The sequence below is a fragment of the Lithobates pipiens genome, unplaced genomic scaffold, assembly GCF_037356315.1.
Source record: "Lithobates pipiens isolate NorthernLeopardFrog02 unplaced genomic scaffold, aLitPip1_a1.2 Scaffold_18, whole genome shotgun sequence".
Classification (NCBI taxonomy): domain Eukaryota; kingdom Metazoa; phylum Chordata; class Amphibia; order Anura; family Ranidae; genus Lithobates; species Lithobates pipiens.
The window spans coordinates 339,619,500-339,645,048 of NW_027507758.1; the positions used below are offsets into that span (position 1 = coordinate 339,619,500).

Consider the following 25,549-nt stretch of genomic DNA (forward strand, 5'->3'; position numbering starts at 1 on the left):
AGGTGTTGATGCCTGAGCCTCCATCCTCAGATGAGTGAGTTCTCCATCTACTGTCTGTGAGTGAAGTCTACCCCCTTCCCTTACTTCTCTCTCCTGCCTCCAAGCGAGTGAGTACACTAAGGTAAACAGTGCCCTGTGGACTCTGATGTAAGGGGGACTTTGGGATTTCTAATATAAGGGGAAGGCTGGGAACTCTGATGAAAGTGGGAAGTTTGGTGGGCAGAAACTCCCTTACATCAGAGATCCCCTTTACACCAGAATTCATAGTGTTCCCCCTTAAAAATAAAATTGCAGTGCGCCACTAAAGTGTTCAGGTTTGGCTTGAAGAAAAGATGGCAACCATAGCCTAAACACACACAGCTTGGGTGACCTTTTTGTATTTAGCCTTTGCAGAAGGAAGTGGCAGGCACACTGAAGACACACCGTCACTAACATTTCAGGGGAAAATAACATTCACACAAGATGATCTTATTCCCTTAGATGCCCTGTCTGAAGTTGCCTGCAAGTACTTCACAGACATGAAAAGAAGGCGCAATAGATCTTAGATACATTTATATAAACACTACTCTGCTTGAAATATTATACGTATACAATATATAGTTATGCAGTTGTGATCAAGTTAATACAGACTAATACCCTTATGCTATGTGTGTCTTTCAGGTGGACTAAAAGACATGGGTATGAAGCCAACACAACATAAATCCATACATCTGTAGTAAGCATTTAAATGCACATTTACATTGTAAGCTGTAATTGAAATGCGTATATGTTCTAGAGGCAAAACCGAAATATTACATTTGCTTGCATATTCCTTATATTAAGTATTGAATAAAAACTTACAGGGTGGTCTTGGTCTATAAAGAAAAGCATCAGTCAAACCAAATGGAGCACCCTGTTAAGAAAAATGATAGAGTAGTAAACATACTGAATGGATCTATTATAATTATTAGGCCGTCTTCACAGTAAAATACTTATGGACCAGTACTTAGGACATAAGAGTAAGGGGGTAGCAATAAAATATAACACTTACAATTTAGCTTCAATTATTTTTGCATTACAACCTTTTTAGACTAATGTATAAAGCAGCAAAGATGAAGAGAGAGAGAAGGTTAAAGCTGATTTCACAAAGGAAAGAATTTGGAAGCAGTATGTTCTGTCGCATATTGTTTATACGATTTGTAATTCTGTTCAGTTTGTTTTTTCATCCAGGTACCTCTGACAGAAAGCACAGTCAGGTCTGTGGCCTCAACTCTTTTTAGGTGCTTTTACAGCCAAACGACTGCCTAGAAAGCTTGCTTGATTTAATTTGTGAATGAATAGAGTTGTGCACATTAACAGTCTGATTCAACATTTGGTTTGTGTGCCTGCCATGTTATTGAAGGCCCATAAGGAGTCAATCAGAATGAAGAACAAATACTTTTCAGACATGTATAAAGACATGCAACAGTCTGCCAAATGGCCTTTGAAGCTGGTTACAGGAAATAATCCAGGGGATTGATTTACTAAAGTAAAATAGGCTGTTTACTTTGCAGGAAAATTTGCACTTTGCAGGGGAATTGTCCCCAGATCTTATTAAATGTGGTGCAATTTCACTTTGCAAAGAGTTCCTAGTCATGTGCATGGAATTAAAAAACAGCATTCTACTTGTACATGATTGGATGCTGGAAGTCAACAGATCTTTGCCTTATTTACTAAACTCTAGTGGAAATCCCTTGAAAAGTGCACAGTCTTTTTGCCTTTGGTATATCAGCCCAAATAAGTTACCACAGGAAGGATAACCTCTGCACATCAACCATTTGAAACAGTGGCCTCACCAGAAACCATTACACATCCCTCTTCTTTATGCCAACTTGTTATTTTTTAAACTTTGAGGAAGGGTTCATTTCACTGTTACCAAGAGTTGCCAAGGCTTTCTGAAATGCCCAGTAGACACTAGGAAAACAGTGACTAAATGCCCTACAAACAGTGAAAATTCATTATCTACATTGTTAACACAGCATGAACATAGCATTTTCTGATTCACAATTAAAGTGTCATTAAACTCATTAAAAGCTGTCAGTACATGCTGCATTACATGCTATTCATACTTACTCACTATGAGATTTATTTCCTGTGTTCTGCAAAAAACCTGGTTGATCCTACTGTTCACTGTTCCTCCCTCCTTTTCTGCAGCCTGAGATGGTGTAGACCAGCCATTGCCACATTTACTGAGCATGTTTCAGTGTTAGTTCCCTTCTAAGCTGTTCATTTTCTCCTTTTTCTTATCTGTGCAACCCACACGACTATAGAATCACACATGTGGGCACAATGGTAAATGGCAGCTCAGTCCCTCCCTCCTCCTCAATACCCACCAAAAAGCTAAACGCTATTGGAGCAAAATATATGTCAATTAATGGAGGCATCACCTCCCTGTAATTCTAAGCAAATATAAAACGATATATACACAAGTTGTATGGGCATGAAACAGGCTGTGATTGGCAGAACCTCCCCCTAGATAGCACACACCATGTTTTTGAACAAAAATAATAAAGATTTGAGTTCAAATACATATTTTTATGACAATTTAAAACATTTAACATATTTATTCTGTATATTTTCTCTGTATTACATTTTTTTATATATGACCAGCAGCAGAGGGCAAGAAGCTCCTTTCTTTTTTAAATTAAAATAAATACAGTGCCATCTCCCATATCCATAAAGAGAAGTGATCATGTAAATTAAACAGTGTGTGTATTGTGTCACTTTAAGTGAATGGTCAGGGACCAAACCCTAACCTTCTGACCGGACAATAAAAGCAGCAGTGCACTGATCATGTTACACCAATGCTCATCTCCATAGTGTCAATCCAAAGCAATAGAACCCCAACTGAGCTCTGACTCTCCCTCTGTAATTAATTGCAGTTCATAGGATAATAGAATAGTAAAATGAAGAGTTAATGCTTGTAATGTTGATGTTAGTGTTTGTAGTACTCACCATATTATATGAATTTAGCTCCTGATAAACCTAAAAAAGAAAAACAGATTACAGATTAATGGTTTAGAGCAAGAATCTAAAACCTATTTGGGAAAAAAAAAATACAATCAATATACATATTTATATTTTTATATATATATATATATATATATATATATATATATATATATATATATATATATATATATATCACAAAAGTGAAACATCCCTCACATTTTTGGAGATATTTTATTATATCTTTTCATGTAATGACACTTTGCTACAATGTAAAGTAGTGAGTGTACAGCTTGTATAACAATTTAAATTTGCTGTCCCCTCAAAATAATCCACAACCATTAATGTCTAAACCGCTGGCAACAAAAGTGAGTACACCCCTAAATAGAAATGTCCACATTGGGCTCAAAGTGTCAATATTTTGTGTGACCACCATTATTTTTCAGCACTGCCTTAACCCTCTTGGGCATGGAGTTCACAGAGCTTCACAATCCATGTCCTTAGTCTGCTTGTCTTCATCAAATTGCGGGCTTTCTTGTGCATCATCTTTAGAAGAGGCTTCCTTCTGGGATGACAGCCATGTAGACCAATTTGATGCAGTGTGCGATGTATGGTCTAAGCACTGACAGGCTGACCCCTCACCCCTTCAACCTCTGCAGCAATGCTGGCAGCACTCATACATCTATTTCCCATAGATAACCTCTGGATATGATGCTGAGCATGTGCATTCTACTTCATTGGTCGACCACGGTGAAGCCTGTTCTGAGTGGAATCTGACTTGTTAAACCACTGTATGGTCTTGGCCAGCATGCTGCATCTCAGTTTCAGGGTCTTGGCAATCTTCTTATAGCCTATGCCATCTTTATGTAGAGCAACAATTCTTTTTTTCAGATCCTTAGAGTTCTTTGCCAAGAGGTGCCATGTTGAACTTCCAGTGACCAGTATGAGAGAGTGAGAGCTATAACATCAAATTTAACACACCTGCTCCCCATTCACACCTGAAACCTTGTAACAATAACAAGTCACATGACATCGGGGAGGGAAAATGGCTAATTGGGTCCAATTTGGACATATTCACTTAGGGGTGTACTCACTTTTGTTGCCAGCGGTTTAGACATTAATGGCTGTGTGCTGAGTTATTTTAAGGGGGCATCAAATGTACACTGTTATACAAGCTGTACACTCACTACTTTACATTGTAGCAAAGTGTAATTTCTTTAGTGTTGTCACATGAAAAGATATAATAAAATATTTACAAAAATGTGAGGGGTGTACTTTTGTGAGATACTGTATAAACACAGTGTATGTGTGTGTGTGTATATATATATATATATATATATATATATATATATATATATATATATATATATACATTCTTAAGCATTATTGTATTGTATGTTTAAAATACTATTTATACTAGTGCTAGCCCTATATAAGAAAAAATTATGAGATGTTGTAGAATAAAATAGTACTGGTTAGAGTTCTTTTTAGAAAAGCCAGCATCCCCTACAAGATGAGTGTCATGAAAGCCCCTTGTGTCAAATGTTTAATTGCTAAAGATAAAATAATTATATAACCATCAGTTATATTTTACAGTATATTTTAATGCTCATGATAACATGTCTAGATATTATACTTTCATGCTGGGTTGTTTTTTGTTTTTTTTATTTGGCTAGTGCTTTACTGTCACTCAATTAATTTGTTTCCTATATAGCTCATTTTCAGCAGGGGTGTGTATAGAACAGTATAAATAATCTATAGATACACATCTCAAAATATTGCAACATCTTACACAAAAAAGAAATAAAGAAAGAAATGTATTGACCTGTACTAAAACTTATATTCAAGCACACAGAAGCCATTATAAAAATGTCCTATTTTAATACTGTATATCAGCCCTGTTATGTTCCGTCATACTTACCCTACTTGTTGTTAAGTCATTTTGTCTTTTTGTGGAACTTTTGTCAGCAATGCACAGTCCCACCAAAGAGCGAGAATCTTCCACATTTGCAATCAATGATACCTGTTCCAGTGGTTTAGCTGTGCTTTTACTCCAAGATAGACCCAGCTAAAGGATGAACAGAAATAAAAATGTTTTATCAAAGTATCAACTACAAAGTGGATTTAAATCTTAAAACTTCATTTGATTAATAATATTTTAAGATTTGAAATAATATTTAACATTTAAATAATGTTTTACTATTTTAAGTTTTTTTTTTTGATATATTTTGCGTTCTAGTTACCTTTTGATTCAATGTCCCCTTGATATTGAGTGTTTTCGAAATCTGCATGATTTTATTATTGTCCTTTCCAACACTAATCATATACACCAACAGTTCAGCAGTGGGAGCCCAAGAGTTTTCTGGTGTGAGGCTAAACGTTGTCCTGTTTTTCCCAGCCACCACTACCAATCCTTTGGATACAACCTGCAAAGGAAAAAAGCATTTGGTAAATTTAAATATTAAGCAGCATTGGAATAGTTATATTATTTGATACATGATCATATGCATGAGGCATTTTTATATAAAGTATAATTTTTCAGCAGCAGTAGAAAGTATGTTGCCCTTCTAAGGACATTCTAAATAAGATTTGATCACATACTTACTGTGTAATAAATATACTGAACTTTCACCTGGACATCAACTTGTACTTCAAATGGTATTCCAACCTATATTAAAAATATACATATATTTACATTGGGAAGTATTGTGTTTTACCTTTACTTTCATGATAAACATACTATAAGGGCCAATTCATACCATAGAAACGCAGTCCAGATGCATCTTTGATGTGTTCTGGTGCAATTTTTTCCCTCTTTTTTTCTTCACCTTAACCTCCTTAGAGGTAATCCCAAGTGTAGCTCGGGGTGAATTTTCATTACCAAAAGCGGCAACCCTGAGCCACACTCGGGATTACATTGCAGGATCCAGGCAAACTTATTTACTCCCCCAGATCCTGCAATGTCTCCCCGCTGTGTATGCGGGCTGTGTCCTCCGCTTGATCTATCACTGCGCCATGTTTCGTTCCCTGCAAGCATCGCTAGGCATGGGGACGAAGCCGGGCGCCAAATTCAAAAAGTGCACAAAGCATAACACATACAGTACACTGTTCTTTCTGCCTGGAAACTTGAGAATGTCCATAGCAACCAAAAAGTGGCCCTTTACGTCAAAAGCAGTTTTAGACCAGAAATAAAACAGCGATAATAAATTAGAATCACTTGCAGAATTGAGCGATAGTGATTTGTGGGGAAATTCATCATCAAAACACTAAAACTAATGACAGCTACAATTCTGTAAATGAGCAAATTTCTGTGTTTTTGAGTTGATTACATTATTGAATAAATGTTATTCTTATATTATTAGTTGTTTTAATTATTTATAGTTATTTATTTGTGTTTCAAACTTTATCATACCCGGGATGTCTACCAGACTCTTGTTTGGACAGATTTAAGTGTGTTATTCTTAAGAATTACAGGCCTACAATATCAAACGCCATTGGCTCCCGCTGCTGCCAATCAAATCCAATGACGCGGCCACCGGGGGAGGCGGGGCAGAGTCCTGCATTCGGCATCTATGGATGCCAAATGTTGGACTCAGGAGCTCTCCCTCAAGGTAACCCCCTGGGAGAGTGCTTCTCCCAGGGGGTTATTTGATGCGGTGGGGAGCCGAGACAGTCACAAAGGAACCCCAGAAGAGCAGGATCAGGGCCACTGTGTGCAAAACAAGCTGCACAGTAGAGGTAAGTATAACATATTTGTTATTTTTAAAATAAATTACCTTTAGTGTCACTTTAAAGATTTTTATTTTCATTTCTAGTTTTGAGATTAGCTAGCAGATATCGATGCTTTTATAAGCTATAACAAAGCTTCTATTATTATGTAATTGTTTCAATGGTAGAGAAAAACAAATCAAACAAAAAAAAACTATTACCTTTAATGTTGAATCTGGTGTTTGAAGTCGTACAAGAGGATTGTAGGAAAATACATTATTTGTGGTGTAACTTGAGGTCGTATTCTGGTACTTAGCCTAAATAACAAAAAAAAAGAAAGTTTATAAATGATTTAAAACTGATACCATTCAGCTGCTATCTAATGACTAAGAACATGTACATTATTAAAGCTTATCTCCAGCCAAAATATATTTCATTTTAAGTAATATGGTGAATTGTTAGAAATCTTGTCAGTTTTTTGTTGCAGGATTTGTCCCTCATAGAAACATTTTCCTCACTCCCTTTCCTGTTTTTTCATGGATATTTATCCTAACTTAGAGGTCAGGTAATTATAGCATATATCATATAATATTAGGGAAAATAATTAGACCTAGAGATACTAACTTGAAAAATCTTTTTTGTTATTAGTTCTTTACTCACCTTAATATTTATATAATTTATTCCACGTACTGATAAGTAGACTGGAAACTGCACAGTGATAATTCCACTTTCTGGGATTACATATAGCCGTTGAACTGTCTCTGTATCAGAGGTTATGTTAACTGTTACCATTTCCTGCCTTTCCTGTTCAGTTAAGGATTTTTTGTCAATCCGTTGTATTTGAATCTGTAAGAAAAAGCATGTATATTTGTTAGTCCATGCATAAATTGTTTGCAAATGTGCTCCTAAATATGTGTTTGAAATATGTGGCTGCTCTTATAATTCCAATAGGCTCTGGGGGGAGATGGACGATTTTTAAAGTGGTTGTAAACCTCAGACATGAAATATGAATAAAGCATATCCCTCTATAGTGTGTACTTGTCTCTGTTCCTCTGAGCTGTGTGAAGGGAGTGTGTACCTTCCCACCAATCAGCTCTCAGAGCTCTCCTCACTAAGCTCTGCAGAGACTTCAGTTCTCCACCCCCCCCCCCCCTTTTTCTGAATTCTCAGACAAGCTTTAAATATTCAGCACTTTGAACAGATGTAGATAAGACTGCAGATAAACAGATACAGCTTATGTAGGAGGATTTGTTTCACCTCTGTGTATCACCTGAGGCCAGTCACTTCACTGGGTATATGTGAGGGTTTACAACCACTTTAAATAAAATATAACATTCCTACAGTCTGCCTAAGCATTTTGAATCAAAGTGCTCCTCCAGTTTTCAGATCAAACTGAAAATTATATAATGTGTAATATATATTGAGGATATTTATTGTGTAGTATTCATCCAGATTAAAAAGACCTGGCTATATTCTGAGACATGAGTGTGCAGATTCACTTTACATGATTCAATAATTTTATTGAATCGTCACACATTTTATTTAGTGAACATATTCAAATCCTTAAATAAATCCATCCTAATGTTTATATACCCAAATGCCTGCTATGTTTTCTAGGCTTCACATGGGCATTCAAGCATTTGAATGATATGCAGATTACAAAAAACGATTTTTTATTACAAAATGCTAAAAGAGTTTTCTAGTAATATATTAATCCCTTTAAGACATCAGTACGCATATATGCGGTGGCAGGGCAGATTGGTCTTAATGCCTGGCTGCCACATATATGTTGCTGTCTTGTTCTAGGATGGGCTTTATCAGTGCCCCAGGACTATAATCGAGCTGTCATGGACAGCTAAAGGTCCTACTATCAATGATCAGGAGCTGCTGGGAAAGGCTACTGAAGGCATCATCACTGTTTAGCTGATCACAGTGCTGCATTATGAATCCTCCCATTTGCCTCAGGTATAGCAGCTCATTTAAAATACCAACTTTCACCAGCATAAAGAGGTTAATAGGTACTTATGCTTAGGATAATGCGCATACAGGTTTATAAATATGCCATCAGTACCTATTTAACTATAAGAAGTACTGACCATTGGTAATATAGTGGATTTAGAAACAGTGTTTGTTAGCCAGCAATGATGCATGTTTATCACCTCCTTTTTGATACACTCTATTTTCACTGCTCAGCTTTGCCCTTCCCATTTCCTAGCCTAACTCATTGCAGCAATAGTCAGTTCATGTACAATCAGGTGAGCTAATATATTTTTCAGCCATTTGTCATGGCCAGTGTTGAAATTGTCAGTAGCAGTGCAAACATGAGACAGCACCTCGATTTTGTTTTAACCTACCTTAGCTGTGAAATTTCCGCCAGGCATGAATGCTGGATTTTGGTCAATGAAGTTCATTTCATACTCAAAATTTGTTACCCATATAAAGGATGATGTTTCTACTACAATACCTATATAAAAAAAATTAAATATTATAGAAGCATAATCATACTTTCAAGGCAATTGATTAAAAGAAATACATTTATATTTTTATTCAGTTTACCTGAGACTTGATCTGTTACTGAAGCTGTTATATTTATTCCTTGCAGATTTACAGCCTTTTCTATTTCGGTGTATGGAAAACTGAAGCTTAAAGATCCTGAGATCTATATATAGGAATACAAAAAAAAACAGAAATGTGACATTCTAAATTGTGGATCTTATTGACTTATGTAAACACTATGTCATTTTGTGCCCTCTATGCATAAAATGATATTTGCTGATTATAGTATAGGGTCGGTCAAAAAGTAATAGTCATAAACATAAAATGGATAGTTGTAATACACATTTCAGCAATAAATAGATTATAGGTGATTGAGATATACGAGTGCCTGAGCATTTCAGTTTGATAATCTCTAAATCAAAAAAATAATGCTATCACAAAAAAAAAAAAAAGATTCCTGCCTTTGTTATTACAAACCGATACTGAGCCTGGAGACTTCACTCTAACCTTGATTGAAAGTTACTTTTTCTTGTCTTTTCTTATTGACAACCTGATTATCAGTTTGAAGATTTTTCTGTGCTCATAAAACTGTTGTGTTATAGTTTTTTTTCTCCAGTTAAAATTTTTGATTTTAATTCGATTTTTCGATTTCAGCTTCCTCCATGGCATTCAGTCTTCTAGGAGAAAACTGTTAGCATCAGCATTGCAGGGGTCCACTGCTCACTGATTCTCTGGTCACTGGCCAGTATACCTGTTGTGGCAGGCTGATATAATTTGAGTTTGATAGCAACTCTCTCATTTATTTTTTAGCTAGTCATATTTAAAAAAAAAAGCCCTATTGTTATTCATGGATATACACTCTGTAAAATTTGGAAATAAAAACATAAACAGGCATATTTTAGTTTGCATGATACCTTTTGGCTTGTAGTGGGGTGTTATGTACTGCATATCCATATTTATATACTTAGGAAAAGGATAGGAATACTGATATTAAGTTAACAAATAGAAAACCATGAACATACCTGATATGTTTCCTTAACTTCACTTACATCTTGACCATATGAAGGCTTAACTGTTAACGTTAAATTTCCTTTTAGTGGTTTACTAGAGTAATACCTGAATGCAAAATACAAATGTGAATATATGAGATGCATTGGGATTAAAATAAGATACATGTTCTGTTTTCTTACATTTCAACAGATTCCTCTTTACCTCTAACATTGAGTAAGTAAATGTATTTAAGTAAACACTGACTTCTTTTATAGCAATATAAAATGCACACAAAAGGCCATATCACCCTCGAAACATGGAGGGAAAGAGAGGAACATATCCATAGCAAATATATAATCCGGGTCACCAAGAAAATGAAGAAACTGATCTTGTCACATCACTTAAAAAATAAACCAAGCAGCTGTTTGTTTACCTCTAGGATAGTAAACTGTTTTATCTTGTAAAATAACATTTTAGGTAGGGGCCCTAATTAGAGAACTGTTCCTAATATATTGGCTTGGTAAATCCTAAGAACCAAATAGCCAGTGTACCTAATTATTCTAACTGGAGCCTATGTATTTTACTGTATCCGCTTCATTTGGTCCTTGTTTTAGCACAGTTTTTTTTTGCCTCTGTTTTGGCACTTTGGCACATTGTATTCTCAAGCCAAAATGTTTGTCGTTGTTATATTCTGGAATGGATTTTTTATAGTACGATAAATTGTCCATATGATGTTTTTAAAGGTTTGCAATACAATATTCTGATGACTGTGGTTAATACATGTAAGGATATTATTCAGTATATGAATTCCTTTTTTATGTTACATGATTTTACCTTTATTTCTGCTGATCTGCAGGTAGAGGTGACAGTGACTGGGGTTGGGAAAAATGAAAACACTGCCAGGGGTTCTTCAATTCTATATAGCCCTACTGATCCCTGGCTACCAACTTGCGCTAATAACTATGAATGGCCCTGGTATAACCACACATCCAACAACTTAAATGAAAGGGACAGAGAGAGAGAGAGATTGGCTTACTTTGCTGTAACAGTACCAGTCAGGTTGAGCATCTTGGAAACAACATAAAATTGTGGAGCATCCAGTGTTACAATAAATTTTGGTAAGTCTGCAAAAACATGAGATATCAGATACTAGTTATTTATGATCTATTTAGTTAGCACAATAAATAAGAATTTTACCATTGTATAACAATTTGTAACTCTACATTGCACTGCCTATATAATTGTTTAGTTTACCGTATGTACAGCGTAATGAAAATATTTTTTGGCTCACATATATGCTGTGAGTGATGATGCAAAGAATAATCATTACATTACTACTACTGTTATGATTATGTTTGTATATTAAATAAAAAAAAAATGGTAAGTTGTGTGGACATGGCCAGATTATCAGTACTTATAGACCCAACATCCCATTGTATGGAAAACTGAGAGCAAAGGTAGAAGATGCAGGACTTTTTAGGTGCATAGACAGATAATTAATCCAAGCATTTTTAAAAACAACATTTATTTAATCACAAAAAAATTAAAAACATTTGTACAACCATATGTTGTCATCTATCAAATATGGAAAACATTTTTCTTAATCACGCTTATAATTCAACATGTTTCACCATTCCATCTTCTTCAGGAAAAAGCCTGGTGAAATTACTAGTGACTAATGGCAAAACATGTTGAATTATAAATGTGATGAAAGAAAATGTTTGCCATATTTGATGGGTGACAACATATGGTTGTACAAATGTTTTGAATCTATTTTCTGTGAATAAAAAGACAATGCCTCTTGGTCACCAGTCTAACATGGTTTAACCTAGCGTAGTTATTTTAAATAGTCCCAGGTTGTTACAAGAGCACACCCTAGCACCATATATATTTTACCCGAGAATTTAAACTATACAAATGTGCATTAATTACAAGTCAGAGGCATCGGAAATAAACGGAGCTCTAAAATAAAATGATACTTACCATAATCTTTGACAAAGAATGAAGTAGAGAACACATTGCTCTGCAATTTAGATAAAAAAAAGAAGAAAAAAAAACAGAATTAAGCCACAAATATAACTGCTTAATTTAAACCTCTTTAAAATCAAACATTGGGGCTGTATTGCCATAGGTAATGGTACCACTACTGGTATATTCTGTATGATTGTAAAAGTAGCTATTGGACGGTTTACCTTCTTTATTTTAATCAGAACTGCTTTTCAACCCCATACAAAGTAATAGGGATTTAAAAGCAGTTGGAAGAAGCTCAGCAAGGAGGCCAACGGTAAACCTCAATTTTCAAAAAGATCTCGGAAATGTCTTCAATTCCCTAAAAGCATGTGAATTTTGGTATCCTGAATTAACCAAATTTTGAACTCTATGACTACACATGTCTCTGAATATCATGTAAAAAATGTTTTGTTTACTGCATAGCCTTTATGTTTTTAAGCTTTCAAAAATGACCACTAGTGAGCATAGTAAGTAGGATGTTTCTGACGCATTGATATCAGTGAAGACAACTGATTTTATCTTTTTTGAAAAATTGCTGTGTAATGCAGCAAAGCAAAAGATCCTGAACAATTAAATCACTGCAAATTGTTAGTAAGCCATATAGATATGGCTATGAATCTATATCACAGTTGGATGATATTGCTAAAAAATTGATAAAAAAAACCCGTACAGGCATACCCCACTTTTAAGTACACAATGGGGTTTATTTACTAAAGCTGTAAAGTGCAAAATCAGGCTCACTTCTGCATAGAAACCAATGAGCTTCCAGGTTTTATTACCAAAGCTTAATTGAACAAGCTGAGGTTAGAAGCTTATTGGTTTCTACGCAGAAGTGAGCCTGATTTTGCACTTTCCAGCCCCATTGTGTACTTAAAAGTGGGGTATGCCTGTACTACTTTAGGACTCTTATCAATGTTCTGTTTTCCAAACACCAAAAGTGTTTCTTGATTATTTTAACATTCATGTTTATTGGGATTTTTCAGTTTAGTTGTATAGTGAATGAGATACAAGTGTCTACTTACATAAGATTTTGCTCGAATGGTCCAATTGCCCGGAAAAGGGGTCCTAGTCAGAAAGAAATCTGTAGATGAAACTCCCAGGTCTAATTTCATCTTTAACCATTGTTGCACAATATTGGTGTTGGGATCCTTTCATTATGTAAAGAAGAGCAAAAATCAATAAACCAAATGAATATACAGTATTTCTATGATGAAGTGTCTGCAGATTATATTTTTTTTAAAGCTGCATGTGATAGACAAGTAACAATGCCTACCTTTATCTCAAGGTCCACATCTCCATTGTAGGGCTTCAAGTCGCGACTTACAGAAATCACTCTAATATGGACAGTTTCTCCAGGACTGTAAACATCTTTGTCAGTTTGTATAAACATGGACATCTTCTTTGTTAAAATCCCTATTTGCTTTTGTTCTGTAAATACTAACGTACCCTCGACACATCCATTCACAAGCAGTAGATAATTATCTGAAGTAGAAGAATTTGCTGGAATCTGCAATACACAAATAAATATTGCACAATTTGAAATTTTGAGTTGGTCAAATATAGATCTTCTGTCACTGTGCTTTCCTTCATTAAAGCGGAGTTCCACCCAAAAGTGGAACTTATGCTTATTTGTCTCTTCCTCCCACCGGTGCCACATTTGGGGAAGGGGGAGCGAATACCTGTCTTTGACAGGTATCCTGTTCCCACTTCCGGGAGCCACAGTCATGGATGTTGACGTCACCGCTTGGCTCCCTTCTCCTTCCCCTGCCACCAGGCGAGTAGGAGAGAGAAGCTGAGCCTCGCGCATGCGCAGTAGGATTCCCGGCGTGAAGCCATAAGGCTACACTGCTGGGTTCCCTTACTCGCAATGGCGACGGCAGCACCCGACAGCTGATGAAAACATCAGCTACGGTGTCAACTTCGCTGGACTTCAGGACAGGTAAGTGTCCTATTATTAAAAGCCAGCAGCTGCAGTATGTATAGCTTTTGGCTTTTCATTTTTGCAGCAGTAGGCGGACCTCCGCTTTAAACTGACCATATGTGAGTCCATTTCTTTTCATTCAGCAAGTGGGTTGAATGAAAAAAAACTGACCCAATCCACATATTTAATGTGGATGTGGGAATCCTTCCCGCTGTATCATTGTATTCTGAGAGCGGGGAAGTCCCGCTGTCAGAATGAAATGATCAGAGCTGCAGCTGGTTGGCTGCAAGCACTGATTAAATGGAAATATTCCAGCTGGACAGTTAAGGATAAACAGGAATGGCCAAAGTTAGATCGAAATTCAGCCAGTGCCAATTGAATCAGACAAATTTCAGTCCATGTATAGCCAGCTTTACTCTCCAGCACCTGTGATGAAAGGACTGCATAGTCTTCTAATCTACTTGATTGGAGTGATACTAAACTCTGATTTAAAAAACAGACAATTTTATTAAAGTATGTTTTCTTAAGTCAAAAAAATTATAATTTTTTTGCTCTCACCCTCCTCCACTTGAAAAAACACTCAAAAAAGCTCAAATAAAGACTCTTTAAAATCCTTATGCTCCATTGTGAATGCAACCTAAGATAGGAAGTGTGTTACTGGCCGGATCACCAGGGGAAATATAGACAAAGAAACCTTAAAAAGAAAACGAATGCAGCCACCAAATCTAAGGCTGCATTCACATTTCACAACTCTGAATTGTGGGCAGAATAGCTGCAATTTTGCCCATGATTCCAAATCACACTGCAACTGTGGCAAAACGTAACACATGTGTTTAGGTGCCATTCATTTTTAATAGCGTCTCAAACGCGGTGCAGTTTATCGCAATCCACAAACCACAACGTGTGAAGCTTGTTCTCCAAAAAGGAGCAGGAGCTTCTTTGGTTGACAAGTTTCATGTGATGCAGCTTGCCGTATTTGCCCTGAGATTCTGCCGCAAAAAATCACAACAAAACTGCCCCAGTAAAAATGAATGCCACCTAAACATGTGTGTTGTGTTTTGCCACAATTGCAGTACAATTTGGAATCTCAAAATGCAGCCTAATATAATTTCTACTTGTCCTTTCTCAAGCTATGCCTACATAGATGATTTTTATTCGCAATTGGCTGACTAAATCTGATTATACACATTAAAACACGTTTGCACAATCAGTGCGAGAGACTATATTGGATATAATTTGAAGAACATAGAAAATATAATGGATATTTAACAGAAATGGAGTAATAAGATTGTAAAGTGAGTGGCTAGCTGTAGATTGTGCTGATTGTTTTTCTCACATTACAAAACTCACCACACACGTTGCCATCTAATTGTACAATTTCCTTTAGCTAAACCAGAAACTTTGTAATAAAAGTGCCTGCCTGATTGGATACAGTTTGGTTGGATATATTCAACTAGGTCCTCACATATTACATGGTTTTGGAAAATCTAAAGTAGATTGTACAAAGATTGTATGGTCAGATTGTACGGTATAAGGTGACCCCGAAAGATTGTCAACTGCTAAATTACAAAGTGATATTTCATGGTTTATTAGCAGTTAATTTACTCTATAGATTTGAATAGGCAATTGCTCATTCTTGAGACTGTTGGATGATTTTCCCAAATTGAAGTATACACCTGCAAGCTTAATCCTATAAAAGTCATACAAAATATCCTGCAATAGCACTAAAAAGAGATAATAGAACTCATTTACTAAGGAGTTGAGAATGTTCACACAAATTAAGAGTGACAATTATCTTCAATAATCTAATTGGTTTAGAAAGTTGAAGGGAATCTTTTTTTGTGTGTGAACATTCTCACCGCCTTTAGTAAATCAGCCTCTTTATCTCTATAAAACATTTAAAGGCTATATTATCATTGAAGCCCTAAGCCTTAATGTTACACTTTCTTGTAAATAGAAAAACCCTGTACACAACTGTTTATCATCTTATAAGTCTAACAAATACGTTAACAACCTAAAATACCCTTTTTATTCAGGCAATAATCCTTTCATGTTACTAACACAGTATGGAATTTGGTACTTACTGCTGGAATAGAGAGTAGGTCAATAGAGTCTGAAAAGAAAAAGAAAAACTGGCATCAGTGACTTTGTTAATGCAAAGTGCAATCACTAAATCCATTGTGTAGTAATCTGTATGATTCAATCACATTTCTAAAAAACAACTGTCATATGAAAAAAAATGATCAAAACTTAATTTATTATTATTCTATTATTAAATCTAATCGAGTAAGCCTGATGACTTTGGACCCAGCGTTAGATTTACCTGTCTACTACAATTAAATGTTTTAAGAGTCCACTCACCTGTGTTTCTTTACATTCCATAGCTGATTGTGTGTAAATGTGCACAAATGCTCCTCTCATCAACAATTAGTTCAGAGGAAACATGTCTTTAACCACTTGACCACTGGGCACTTAAACACCCTTAATAACCAGACCAATTTTCAGCTTTCGGTGCTCTCGCATTTTGAATGACAATTACTCAGTCATGCAACACTGGACCTATATGAAATTTTTGTCCTTTTTTTCACACAAATAGAGCTTTCTTTTGGTGGTATTTAATCACCGCTGGGTTTTTTTTTTTTTGTGCTATAAAAGAAAAAATACCGAAAATTCTGTAAAAAAACGAATTTTTCTTTGTTTCTGTTAGAAAATTTAGCAGATTAGAAATTTTTTCTTCATAAATTTTGGCCAAAATTTATACTACTACATATCTTTGGTAAAAATAAGTACAAATTGGTGGATATTATTTGGTCTTTGTGAAAGTTATAGAGTCCACAAGCTATGGTGCCAATATCTGAAAATTGATCACACCTGAAGGACTGACGGCCTATTTCAATTCTTGAGACCCTAACATGCCAGAAAAGTACAAATACCCCCCAAATGACCCCTTTTTGGAAAGAAGACATTCCAAGGTATTTAGTAAGAGGCATGATGAGTTTTTTGAAGTTGTCATTTTTTCCCACAATTCTTTGCAAAATCAAGATTCTTTTTACTTTTTTTTTTTTTTTCACAAAATTGTCATATTATCAGGTTATTTCTCACACACAGCATATGCATACCACAAATTACACCCCAAAACACATTCTGCTATTACTCCCGAGTATGGTGATACCACATGTGTGAGACTTTTACACAGCGTGGCCACATACAGAGGCCCAACATGCAGGGAGCGCCATCAGGCGTTCTGGAGCACCCAGGACAATTCTGACATTTCTCTCCTACATGTAAAAATCATCATTTATTTGCTAGAAAATTACATAGAACTCCAAAACATTATATATGTTTTTTTAGCAAACACCCTGGAGAATACAATGGTGGTCTTTGCAACTTTTTATCTCGCACGGTATTTGCGCAGTAATTTTTCGAATGCTTTTTTTTGGAAAAAAAACTGTTTTGTGCTTAAAAAAAAAAAAAACACAGTAAAGTTAGCCCAATTTTTGCATAATGTGAAAGATGAAGTTACGCTGAGTAAATAGATACCTAATATGTCACTCTTCAAAATTGCACACGCTCGTGGAATGGCGGCAAACGTCGCTACTTAAAAATCCCCATAGGCGACGATTTACATTTTTTTTACTGGTTATATGTTTTGAGTTACAGAGGAGGTCTAGGGCTAGAATTATTTCTCTCGCTCTAACGTTCGCAGCGATACCTCACATGTGTGGTTTGAACACCGTTTTCATATGTGGGCGGGACTTACGCATGCGTTCGCTTCTGCATGCGAGCACATGGGGACAGGGGCGCTTTAAAAAAAACATTTTTTTTTTATTGTTCATTTTACTTTATTTATTTTAGTTTGACATTTTTTTCCCCAAAAATAATTTTTTTGATCACTTTTATTCCTATTACAAGGAATGTAAACATCCCTTGTAATAGGAATATGGCATGACAGGTCCTCTTTACAGTGAGATGTGGGGTCAATAAGACCCACATCTCACCTCTAAGCTGGGAAGCCTGAAAAAAAAAAAGATTCTGGCTTTGATCGTATTAGCGATTCGGTAGAAGCACCGGAGGGCGGAGGGCGGCGGGAGATGTCTATGGCTGGGTATTGCAGGGTATCACCGACTATGGCTGGGTATCTCAGAGCATGGTGTTGCAGAGTACTGCGTTGCAGAGCATTGCAGGGTATTGGCGGGTGTTGCAGAGCATTGCAGAGTGTTGCAGGGTATTGGCGGGTGTTGCAGAGCATTGCAGAGTGTTGCAGGGTATCGGCGGGGGTTGCAGAGCATTGCAGAGTGTTGCAGGGTATCGGCGGGGGTTGCAGAGCATTGCAGAGTGTTGCAGGGTATCGGCGGGGGTTGCAGAGCATTGCAGAGTGTTGCAGGGTATTGGCGGGTGTTGCAGAGTGTTGCAGGGTATTGCAGAGCGTTGCGGAGTGTTGCAGGGCATTGCGGAGTGTTGCAGGGCATTGCGGAGTGTTGCAGGGCATTGCGGAGTGTTGCAGGGCAATGAAGAGTATTTGCAGGGAATTGCAGAGTATTTGCAGGGAATTGCAGAGTAATGCAGAGTATTTGCAGGGAATTGCAGAGTAATGCAGAGTATTTGCAGGGAATTGCAGAGTAATGCAGAGTATTTGCAGGGAATTGCAGGGAATTGCAGAGTAATGCAGAGTATTTGCAGGGAATTGCAGAGTAATGCAGAGTATTTGCAGGGAATTGCAGAGTAATGCAGAGTATTTGCAGGGAATTGCAGAGTAATGCAGAGTATTTGCAGGGAATTGCAGAGTAATGCAGAGTATTTGCAGGGAATTGCAGAGTAATGCAGAGTATTTGCAGGGATTTGAGGGGTTAATTTTCGGTGAGCAGCGATGTGGGCACTGCAGATGCAGCCCACATCGCTGCTGACACCGATCTCTTCCCCCTCCGCTGTACCGATCGGTACAGAGAGGGGGAGGGAGGAACCGGCGTCATAACATGACGCCGGCTTGTTTACAAGTGATCACTCCGTCATTTGACGGAGCGATCACGTGGTAAACGGCCGCGATGAGCGGCCGTTTACCGTGATTCGTGATGCGCCGGGTCCACTGGACCCAGCGGTCACGGATGCTCTCGTGTGCGCGCCCCAGGGGGCGCGCGAGAGCAGAATTCTAGGAGGCCGTTAATTAACGGCCTCTTAGAGTTAAACAACCGCCCTGATGCCGTTAATCGGCAATGGGCGGTTGTTAAGTGGTTAAAGAAAAGGACTGTGCTTAAAAGCGCACTTAAAATATTACAGAAACACGCATAAAAAAGAATATAAACACATAAAAATTGTGAAAGCGCATAAACTGCAGTCACGTTTTTATGTGCATTGTAGTGTGAATGGGCCCTAAAGAAAAATATGTTTTATAAAAGGTATTCCAACTCACCATTACTGATAATCTTGTATGCTTGGACAAGAACATTAAAACCAGCTGCAATTCCTGCAGTCACATTTATTTCAGAGTACTGCTCTCCAAACACGTGAACAGCAAGGGTTGTATTCACACCAGGAATAACATACTGAGGTGCAGTAATGTAATACGATGTCCTGCAAAATAAAATGGATTTCGATTTATGTTTTACTAACAAATATATTACAAGCATGTTGAATTTTAAATTGTACAATGCCTTTCCATTTAGATTTGAAAATTACCTACTGTTGTATTTCATTTTTTTTTTCTTAGTTCAAAGTGCAAAGCTAAACCACAGAGTATACAGGTAATTGTACAAATAAATCACATAGTCGTTACTTACCGTGCATTACAGGTGAGTAGATACAGTGACAAAAGGACAATGTGCCTCAAGATCTGAGGCCTTAGGTTGAACATCTTGCTCTTTCCACTAAAATGGCCAAGTCTGAAAATAAATGTGCTACAGAATGATGTGCTCTTAAATCCTAGAACCTTTTATATATCCTTGGTGGGAAGTTTAGCCTGGGGGCAGTACAGTACCACACTTCCTGCAAACAATTAACACAAGTACAGGGCCTCCAAGCTTTGTTGTCTATATTTCCTGACAGTTCTTTTAGCCAAGTGTCTAGCGAAACCTGGCTTCTCTATGAGGTGTTAAAGTGTTTCCTGTCTTTCCAAATTCAAAACAATGTTAGCCCCCAAAAGTGATTTAAAAATGTAAAGCTACCCATAATTTTAGAGTGTGTTAGACCATGTAACAATCAGGTTACTCACAGGACTAACACTAGGCATAAACTACCAATGGGGCGGGAAGGGGAGCAGGTAGCTTGATTCTGATAGCAGCTTATTAGTAGGGATAAGAAAAATAGCAAAATAGATTTTACTGATTTTGCCTTTGCAAAGGAACATGAAAGGTTTCTTCAAGCAAATGTCACTTATGCAGTCCAAATAGTTACATTTGAGGCTAATAAGGACAAATATTTTATTATATCTTTTCATGTGACAACACTGAAGAAATTACACTTTGCTACAATGTAAAGTAGTGAGTGTACAGCTTGTATAATAGTGTAAATTTGCTGTCCCCTCAAAATAACTCAACACTAGGGATGAGCCGAACACTCCCCAGTTCGGTTCGCACCAGAACTTTCGAACGGACCCCAAATTCGTACAAACTTTAGAACCCCATTGAAGTCTATGGGACTCGAACGTTCGAAATTAAAAGTGCTAATTTTAACGGCTAATATGCAAGATACTGTCCTAAAAAGGGTTTGGGGAACTGGCTCCTGCCCCAGGGGACATGGGTCAATGCCTAAAATGTTTTTAAAAATGGCTGTTTTGGCAGGAGCACTGATTTTAATGACGATTAAAGTGAAAAAAAAAGTGAAATATTCCTTTAAATATGGTGCCTGGGGGGTGTCTGTAGTATGCCTGTGAAGTGCCACGTGTTTCCCGTGTTTAGAACAGTCCCTGCACAAAATGACATTAAACGGAAATAACATCATTTAAAACTGCTTGCAGTTTTAATGTTATATCTGGTTCCTGCAATATAGTTGAAAATCATTGCAAAAAATGGCATGGGTAGCCCTCCCTGCCCATTACCAGCCCCTTTGGGTCTTGTACGCATATTAAGGGGAACCCAGTACCCATATTAAAAAAAGGAAATGTGTGTGGCCCCCAGGCCCTATATACTCAGAACAGCAGTATACAGGCGGTGCAAACAAGACAGGGACTGTGTAGGTTTGTTGTGTTAAGTTGAATCTGTTTGTAATTTTCAACTGGTACAAGTGTAGCTCCAGTCAAAAAAACTATTTTTAAGCTTTTTGGAAAACATAGGGAAGGGTTATTACCCCTGTATAATTTGTTTTGTCGTACATCTTTTTTCATCTCACTTGCTGTTGTCTCCTTCCGTTTGCAAGTAGGAGATGTTTGTAAGTTGGATGTTTGAAAGTAGGGGCCTGCCCTATATGCTCTGCAGAAATGGCGGAACAAGGTGTTGGTTTTGCCACAACATTGTAAGCCCTCAAAGTGACTCTTGGTGGGCGCTAGAGCGCCCTGCTGTGAACGATTATATTAAGAATTGTGATTACATGCCATTGTTGAACAGTGGTAGAAAAATTGACCTTTGGTGGTTGTGGTGCTGGTGCCACAACACTATAAGTCCGCACAGTTACTCTGGGTGGGCACAGAAACGGGCCCTCCTGTGAAATATTATATCAAGAATTGTAATTACATGTCCCTGTTAAACAGGGGCAGAAAAATTGGGCCTTAGGCACTGGTGCTGGTGCCACCACACTGCAACCTCTCCCATATACTCTAGTTTTATTGCAGGAATTAGCCCTGCTGCAAAGCATTGCATCAAAAATTGTAATTAAACGCCCCTGTTAAACAGGGGCAGAAAAATTGGGCCTTAGGCACTGGTGCTGGTGCCACCACACTGCAACCTCTCCCATATACTCTATTTTTATTGCAGGAATTAGCCCTGCTGCAAAGCATTGCATCAAAAATTGTAATTAAACGCCCCTGTTAAACAGGGGCAGAAAAATTGGGCTGATGGCATCACCCAAAACCAGAAATGTTCTTCCAACATATCAGCGAAGGAGGAAGAGGATAGACAATCAACATAACAGGACAGTCACTCAGCATCAGCATAGGCAGTCTTGAAGGGATGTGATATTTCAAAAAAAATTATTTGGTTACATCAGCTTCAGGTGCTTGGTAGCTGTGGGTGATCCAAGACTGATTCATCTTGATGAAGGTCAGTCGATCAACTGATTCGGTGGACAGGCGCACCCTGTGATCGGTAACAAAGCCACCAGCAGCACTGAAGGTGCGTTCCGAAAGAACGCTGGATGCAGGACAGGCCAGTAGCTCAATTGCATACTGTGCAAGCTCTGGCCAGTGATCCATCCTCAAGACCCAGTAAGCCAGAGGATTTTTGGTGGGAAAGGTGTCCAAGTCTGACCTTGCCCCTAGCTATTCCTGCACCATGTAAATCAGACGCTGGCGATGGTTGCTGGAACCGATCATACCTTGGGGCTGCGGACTAAAAAATTGTCTGAAAGCATCAGTCAGACGGCCACCTTCTCCACCGCTCCTTCTGACCGATGCCTCAGCAACACGTTGTCCAGGACCAGGAGTTTGTAACCTCCCAGTCTCTGGGAACGCGTTGCACAGACCTTTCTGCAAGGCCTCCCGGAGATGTCTCATCCTCTGCTCCCTCTGCGATGGCAAGATAAGGTCGGCAACCTTACCCTTGTACCGTGGATCAAGGAGAGTGGCCAGCCAGTAATGGTCCCTCTCCTTGATCCGAAGAATACGAGGATCCTTCAGCAGGCTTTGCAGGATCAGGGAGGCCATGCAGCGTAGGTAAGCTGAGGCATTCGGTCCGGACAACATGATCCGCAGCTACCTCCTCCCAGCCACGTACAAGTCCACGTGTTTCTTGGGACTGTAAATCATCCCTACAAGACTGCTGTTGCTGATGCTGAGTGCCAGCCTCCACCTCCATGCTGACACAATCATCCTCCTCCTCCTCTTCCTCCTCCTCATCCTCTTCCTGTGTGATGGGTGGCACAGCAGGAACACTGCCTGGATAAAGGGGGCCTTGAGAGGCAAGGAAGTCCTCCTCTTCCTGCCTCTGTTCTGCCTCAAGTGCCCTGTCCATTATTCCACGCAGCGTATGCTCCAAGAGGTGGACAAGAGGTACACTGTCACTGATGCATGCACTGTCACTGTTCACCATCCTTGTGGCCTCCTCAAACGGTGACAGGACAGTACATGCATCCCTGATCATGCCCCACTGGCATGGTGAGAAAAAACCAAGCTCCCCTGACCCTGTCCTGGTGCCGTAGTCGCACAGATACTCATTGATGGCCCTCTGCTGCGTGTGCAGCCGCTGCAGCATGGCCAACGTTGAGTTCCACCTGGTGGGCATGTCACATATAAGGTGGTTCTTGGGCAGGTTCAACTCCTTTTGGAGCTCAGCCAGCCGAGCACAGGCATTAAATGATCGGCGGAAATGCACACAGACTTTCCTGGCCTGCTTCAGGACATCATGTAAGCCGGGGTACCTGCCCAAGAACCGCTGCACCACCAGGTTAAGGACGTGAGCTACACAGGGCACATGGGTCAGTTGTCCCTGTCGGTGGGCGGAGAGGAGGTTGGTGCCATTGTCGCAAACCACCATTCCTGGCTTAAGCTGGCGTGGCGTCAACCACCTCTCGGCCTGCCCCTGCAGAGCTGACAAAACATCCGCCCCAGTGTGGCTCCTGTCCCCCAAACAAACCAGCGCAAGCACGGCATGGCATCGTTTTGCCTGCGTACTTGCGTAGCCCCTGGAACGCCTACGGAGCACCGCTGGTTCTGAGGACAGAGCACTGGAAGAGGCCATGGAGGAAGAAGAAGAGGAGGGGGTGGAGGAGAGAGGTGTGTCACAACCAATAGTAGCATTTTAAAGGTGTGGTGGCGGAACAACCTCCAACACTACTGCACCTTGTCCTGCATCCTTCCCAGCTGCCAGAAGAGTGACCCAATGGGCTGTGAAAGACAGGTAACGTCCCTGTCCATTCCTGCTGGACCATGAGGCAGCGGTAATATGCACCTTACCGCTGACTGCCCTGTCAAGCGAGGCAAGGACATTGCCTTCCACATGCCGGTAGAGAGCCGGAATCGCCTTCCGTGAGAAAAAGTGGCGTTTGGGGACCTGCCACTGAGGAACCGCACATTGTACAAACTCACGGAAGGGGGCCGAGTCTACCAACTGAAAAGGCAGCAGTTGAAGTGCTAGCAATTTAGCCAAGCTAGCATTCAACCGCTGGGCATGTGGATGGCTGGGAGTGAACTTCTTTCGCCGGTCTAGCAGCTGGGGCAGGGACATTTGCCTGCTATAATCGGACGTGGGTGTACTGCTAGCAGAGTGCCCGGAAGCACTTGGCTGTGACACACCTAATTCTACACCTTCATTCCTCTCAGAGCAGGTTTCAGAGAGGACTGAAGGTCTAGTGGGGTTGGAGATGCCAGCTGATGAGGAGCAAGGAGAGGTCCGCTTTGTTCTTTGGTGTGGGTCATTGAGGTACGCTTGCCAACGAGCTGCATGGTAGGTCAACATGTCTGGTCAAGCATGTGTTGCTCAAGCGGCTGATGTTTTGGCCACGCGAGATACGCTTGAGACATATGTTGCAAATAGCAGCGGTGCGATCTAATGCACACGTCTCAAAAAAGGCCCACACCAAAGAACTTTTAGAATAACGCGCAGAGGCAGCGCCCTGCACAGGCGGAGCTCTGCGGTGTGATTCAGTCGGTGTTCTGCCCCTAAGCTGGCCCCCGGAGGGCATCCTGCCTCGTTGGACATGTGCCTCCTCCTCCTCCTCCTCTCTCCTACCAGGCACCCACGTGGAATCAGTGCCCTCATCATCCCCTCCTTCTTCATCACTGTAGCAAACCTGGCAATATGCTGCAGCTTGTGGAACATGACTGCCAGATTGCTGTCCTTCTTGAGCATCCCCTCTCTCTGCATTCACGCTACTGCCTTCCTCTAGCTGAGTGTCATCATCAGAGCCTACAAAACACTGGGCATCCTCCTGGAGCATGTACCCAACACTGTGCTCAAAGAGTTCAGGAGATTCCTCAGGAGGACGTGGTGGTTCTAGGGAAGGAGTCACTGATGATGACATTGAGACGAGGGAAGACGATGCGTTGGCAGCTGCTTTGCTAGTACCCTGAGACTGGGTGAGAGAGGATGAGGAGGATGAAGAGGGCTTGGTCATCCACTCTACCAAGTCGTTGGCATGTTGCGGTTTAACATGTCCAGCTACCGAAAAGAAGGACAAGCGTGTCCCATGGCCACGTGCTGATGACAATGCACCACATCCACGACCAGCACTGTTGTCTCTAGACACAGAGCCTGCTTGCCCTCTTTTATCGGCTCGCGCCTGTCTGCCTCTCCTTGCTGGCCTCATGGTAATGGCCTGAAGGGAGTTGGGTAGTGTATATTGTGCTGGAGGCACACAACACCCACTAACTCCTGC

General features: G+C 39.5%; 1 protein-coding gene across 1 annotated transcript in view; it reads right to left on the reverse strand.

The window, feature by feature from the left end:
- Nucleotides 1-19,940, reverse strand: part of LOC143986713 (CD109 antigen-like) — a 44,251-nt gene extending 24,311 nt beyond the window's left edge. Inside the window, exons 1-16 of the mRNA XM_077485116.1 lie at nt 19,867-19,940; nt 19,500-19,660; nt 15,698-15,816; nt 13,445-13,678; nt 12,145-12,184; nt 11,198-11,285; nt 10,194-10,287; nt 9,232-9,334; nt 9,030-9,139; nt 7,336-7,521; nt 6,897-6,992; nt 5,573-5,635; nt 5,211-5,393; nt 4,889-5,035; nt 2,974-3,003; nt 841-892 (exon numbers count right to left, since the gene is read on the reverse strand). Coding sequence (XP_077341242.1) covers nt 841-892; nt 2,974-3,003; nt 4,889-5,035; nt 5,211-5,393; nt 5,573-5,635; nt 6,897-6,992; nt 7,336-7,521; nt 9,030-9,139; nt 9,232-9,334; nt 10,194-10,287; nt 11,198-11,285; nt 12,145-12,184; nt 13,445-13,678; nt 15,698-15,816; nt 19,500-19,660; nt 19,867-19,940 — 1,780 coding nt within the window. The remainder of the gene's footprint in view (nt 1-840; nt 893-2,973; nt 3,004-4,888; nt 5,036-5,210; nt 5,394-5,572; nt 5,636-6,896; nt 6,993-7,335; nt 7,522-9,029; nt 9,140-9,231; nt 9,335-10,193; nt 10,288-11,197; nt 11,286-12,144; nt 12,185-13,444; nt 13,679-15,697; nt 15,817-19,499; nt 19,661-19,866) is intronic.
- Between the last annotated feature and the right edge of the window lie 5,609 nt (nt 19,941-25,549).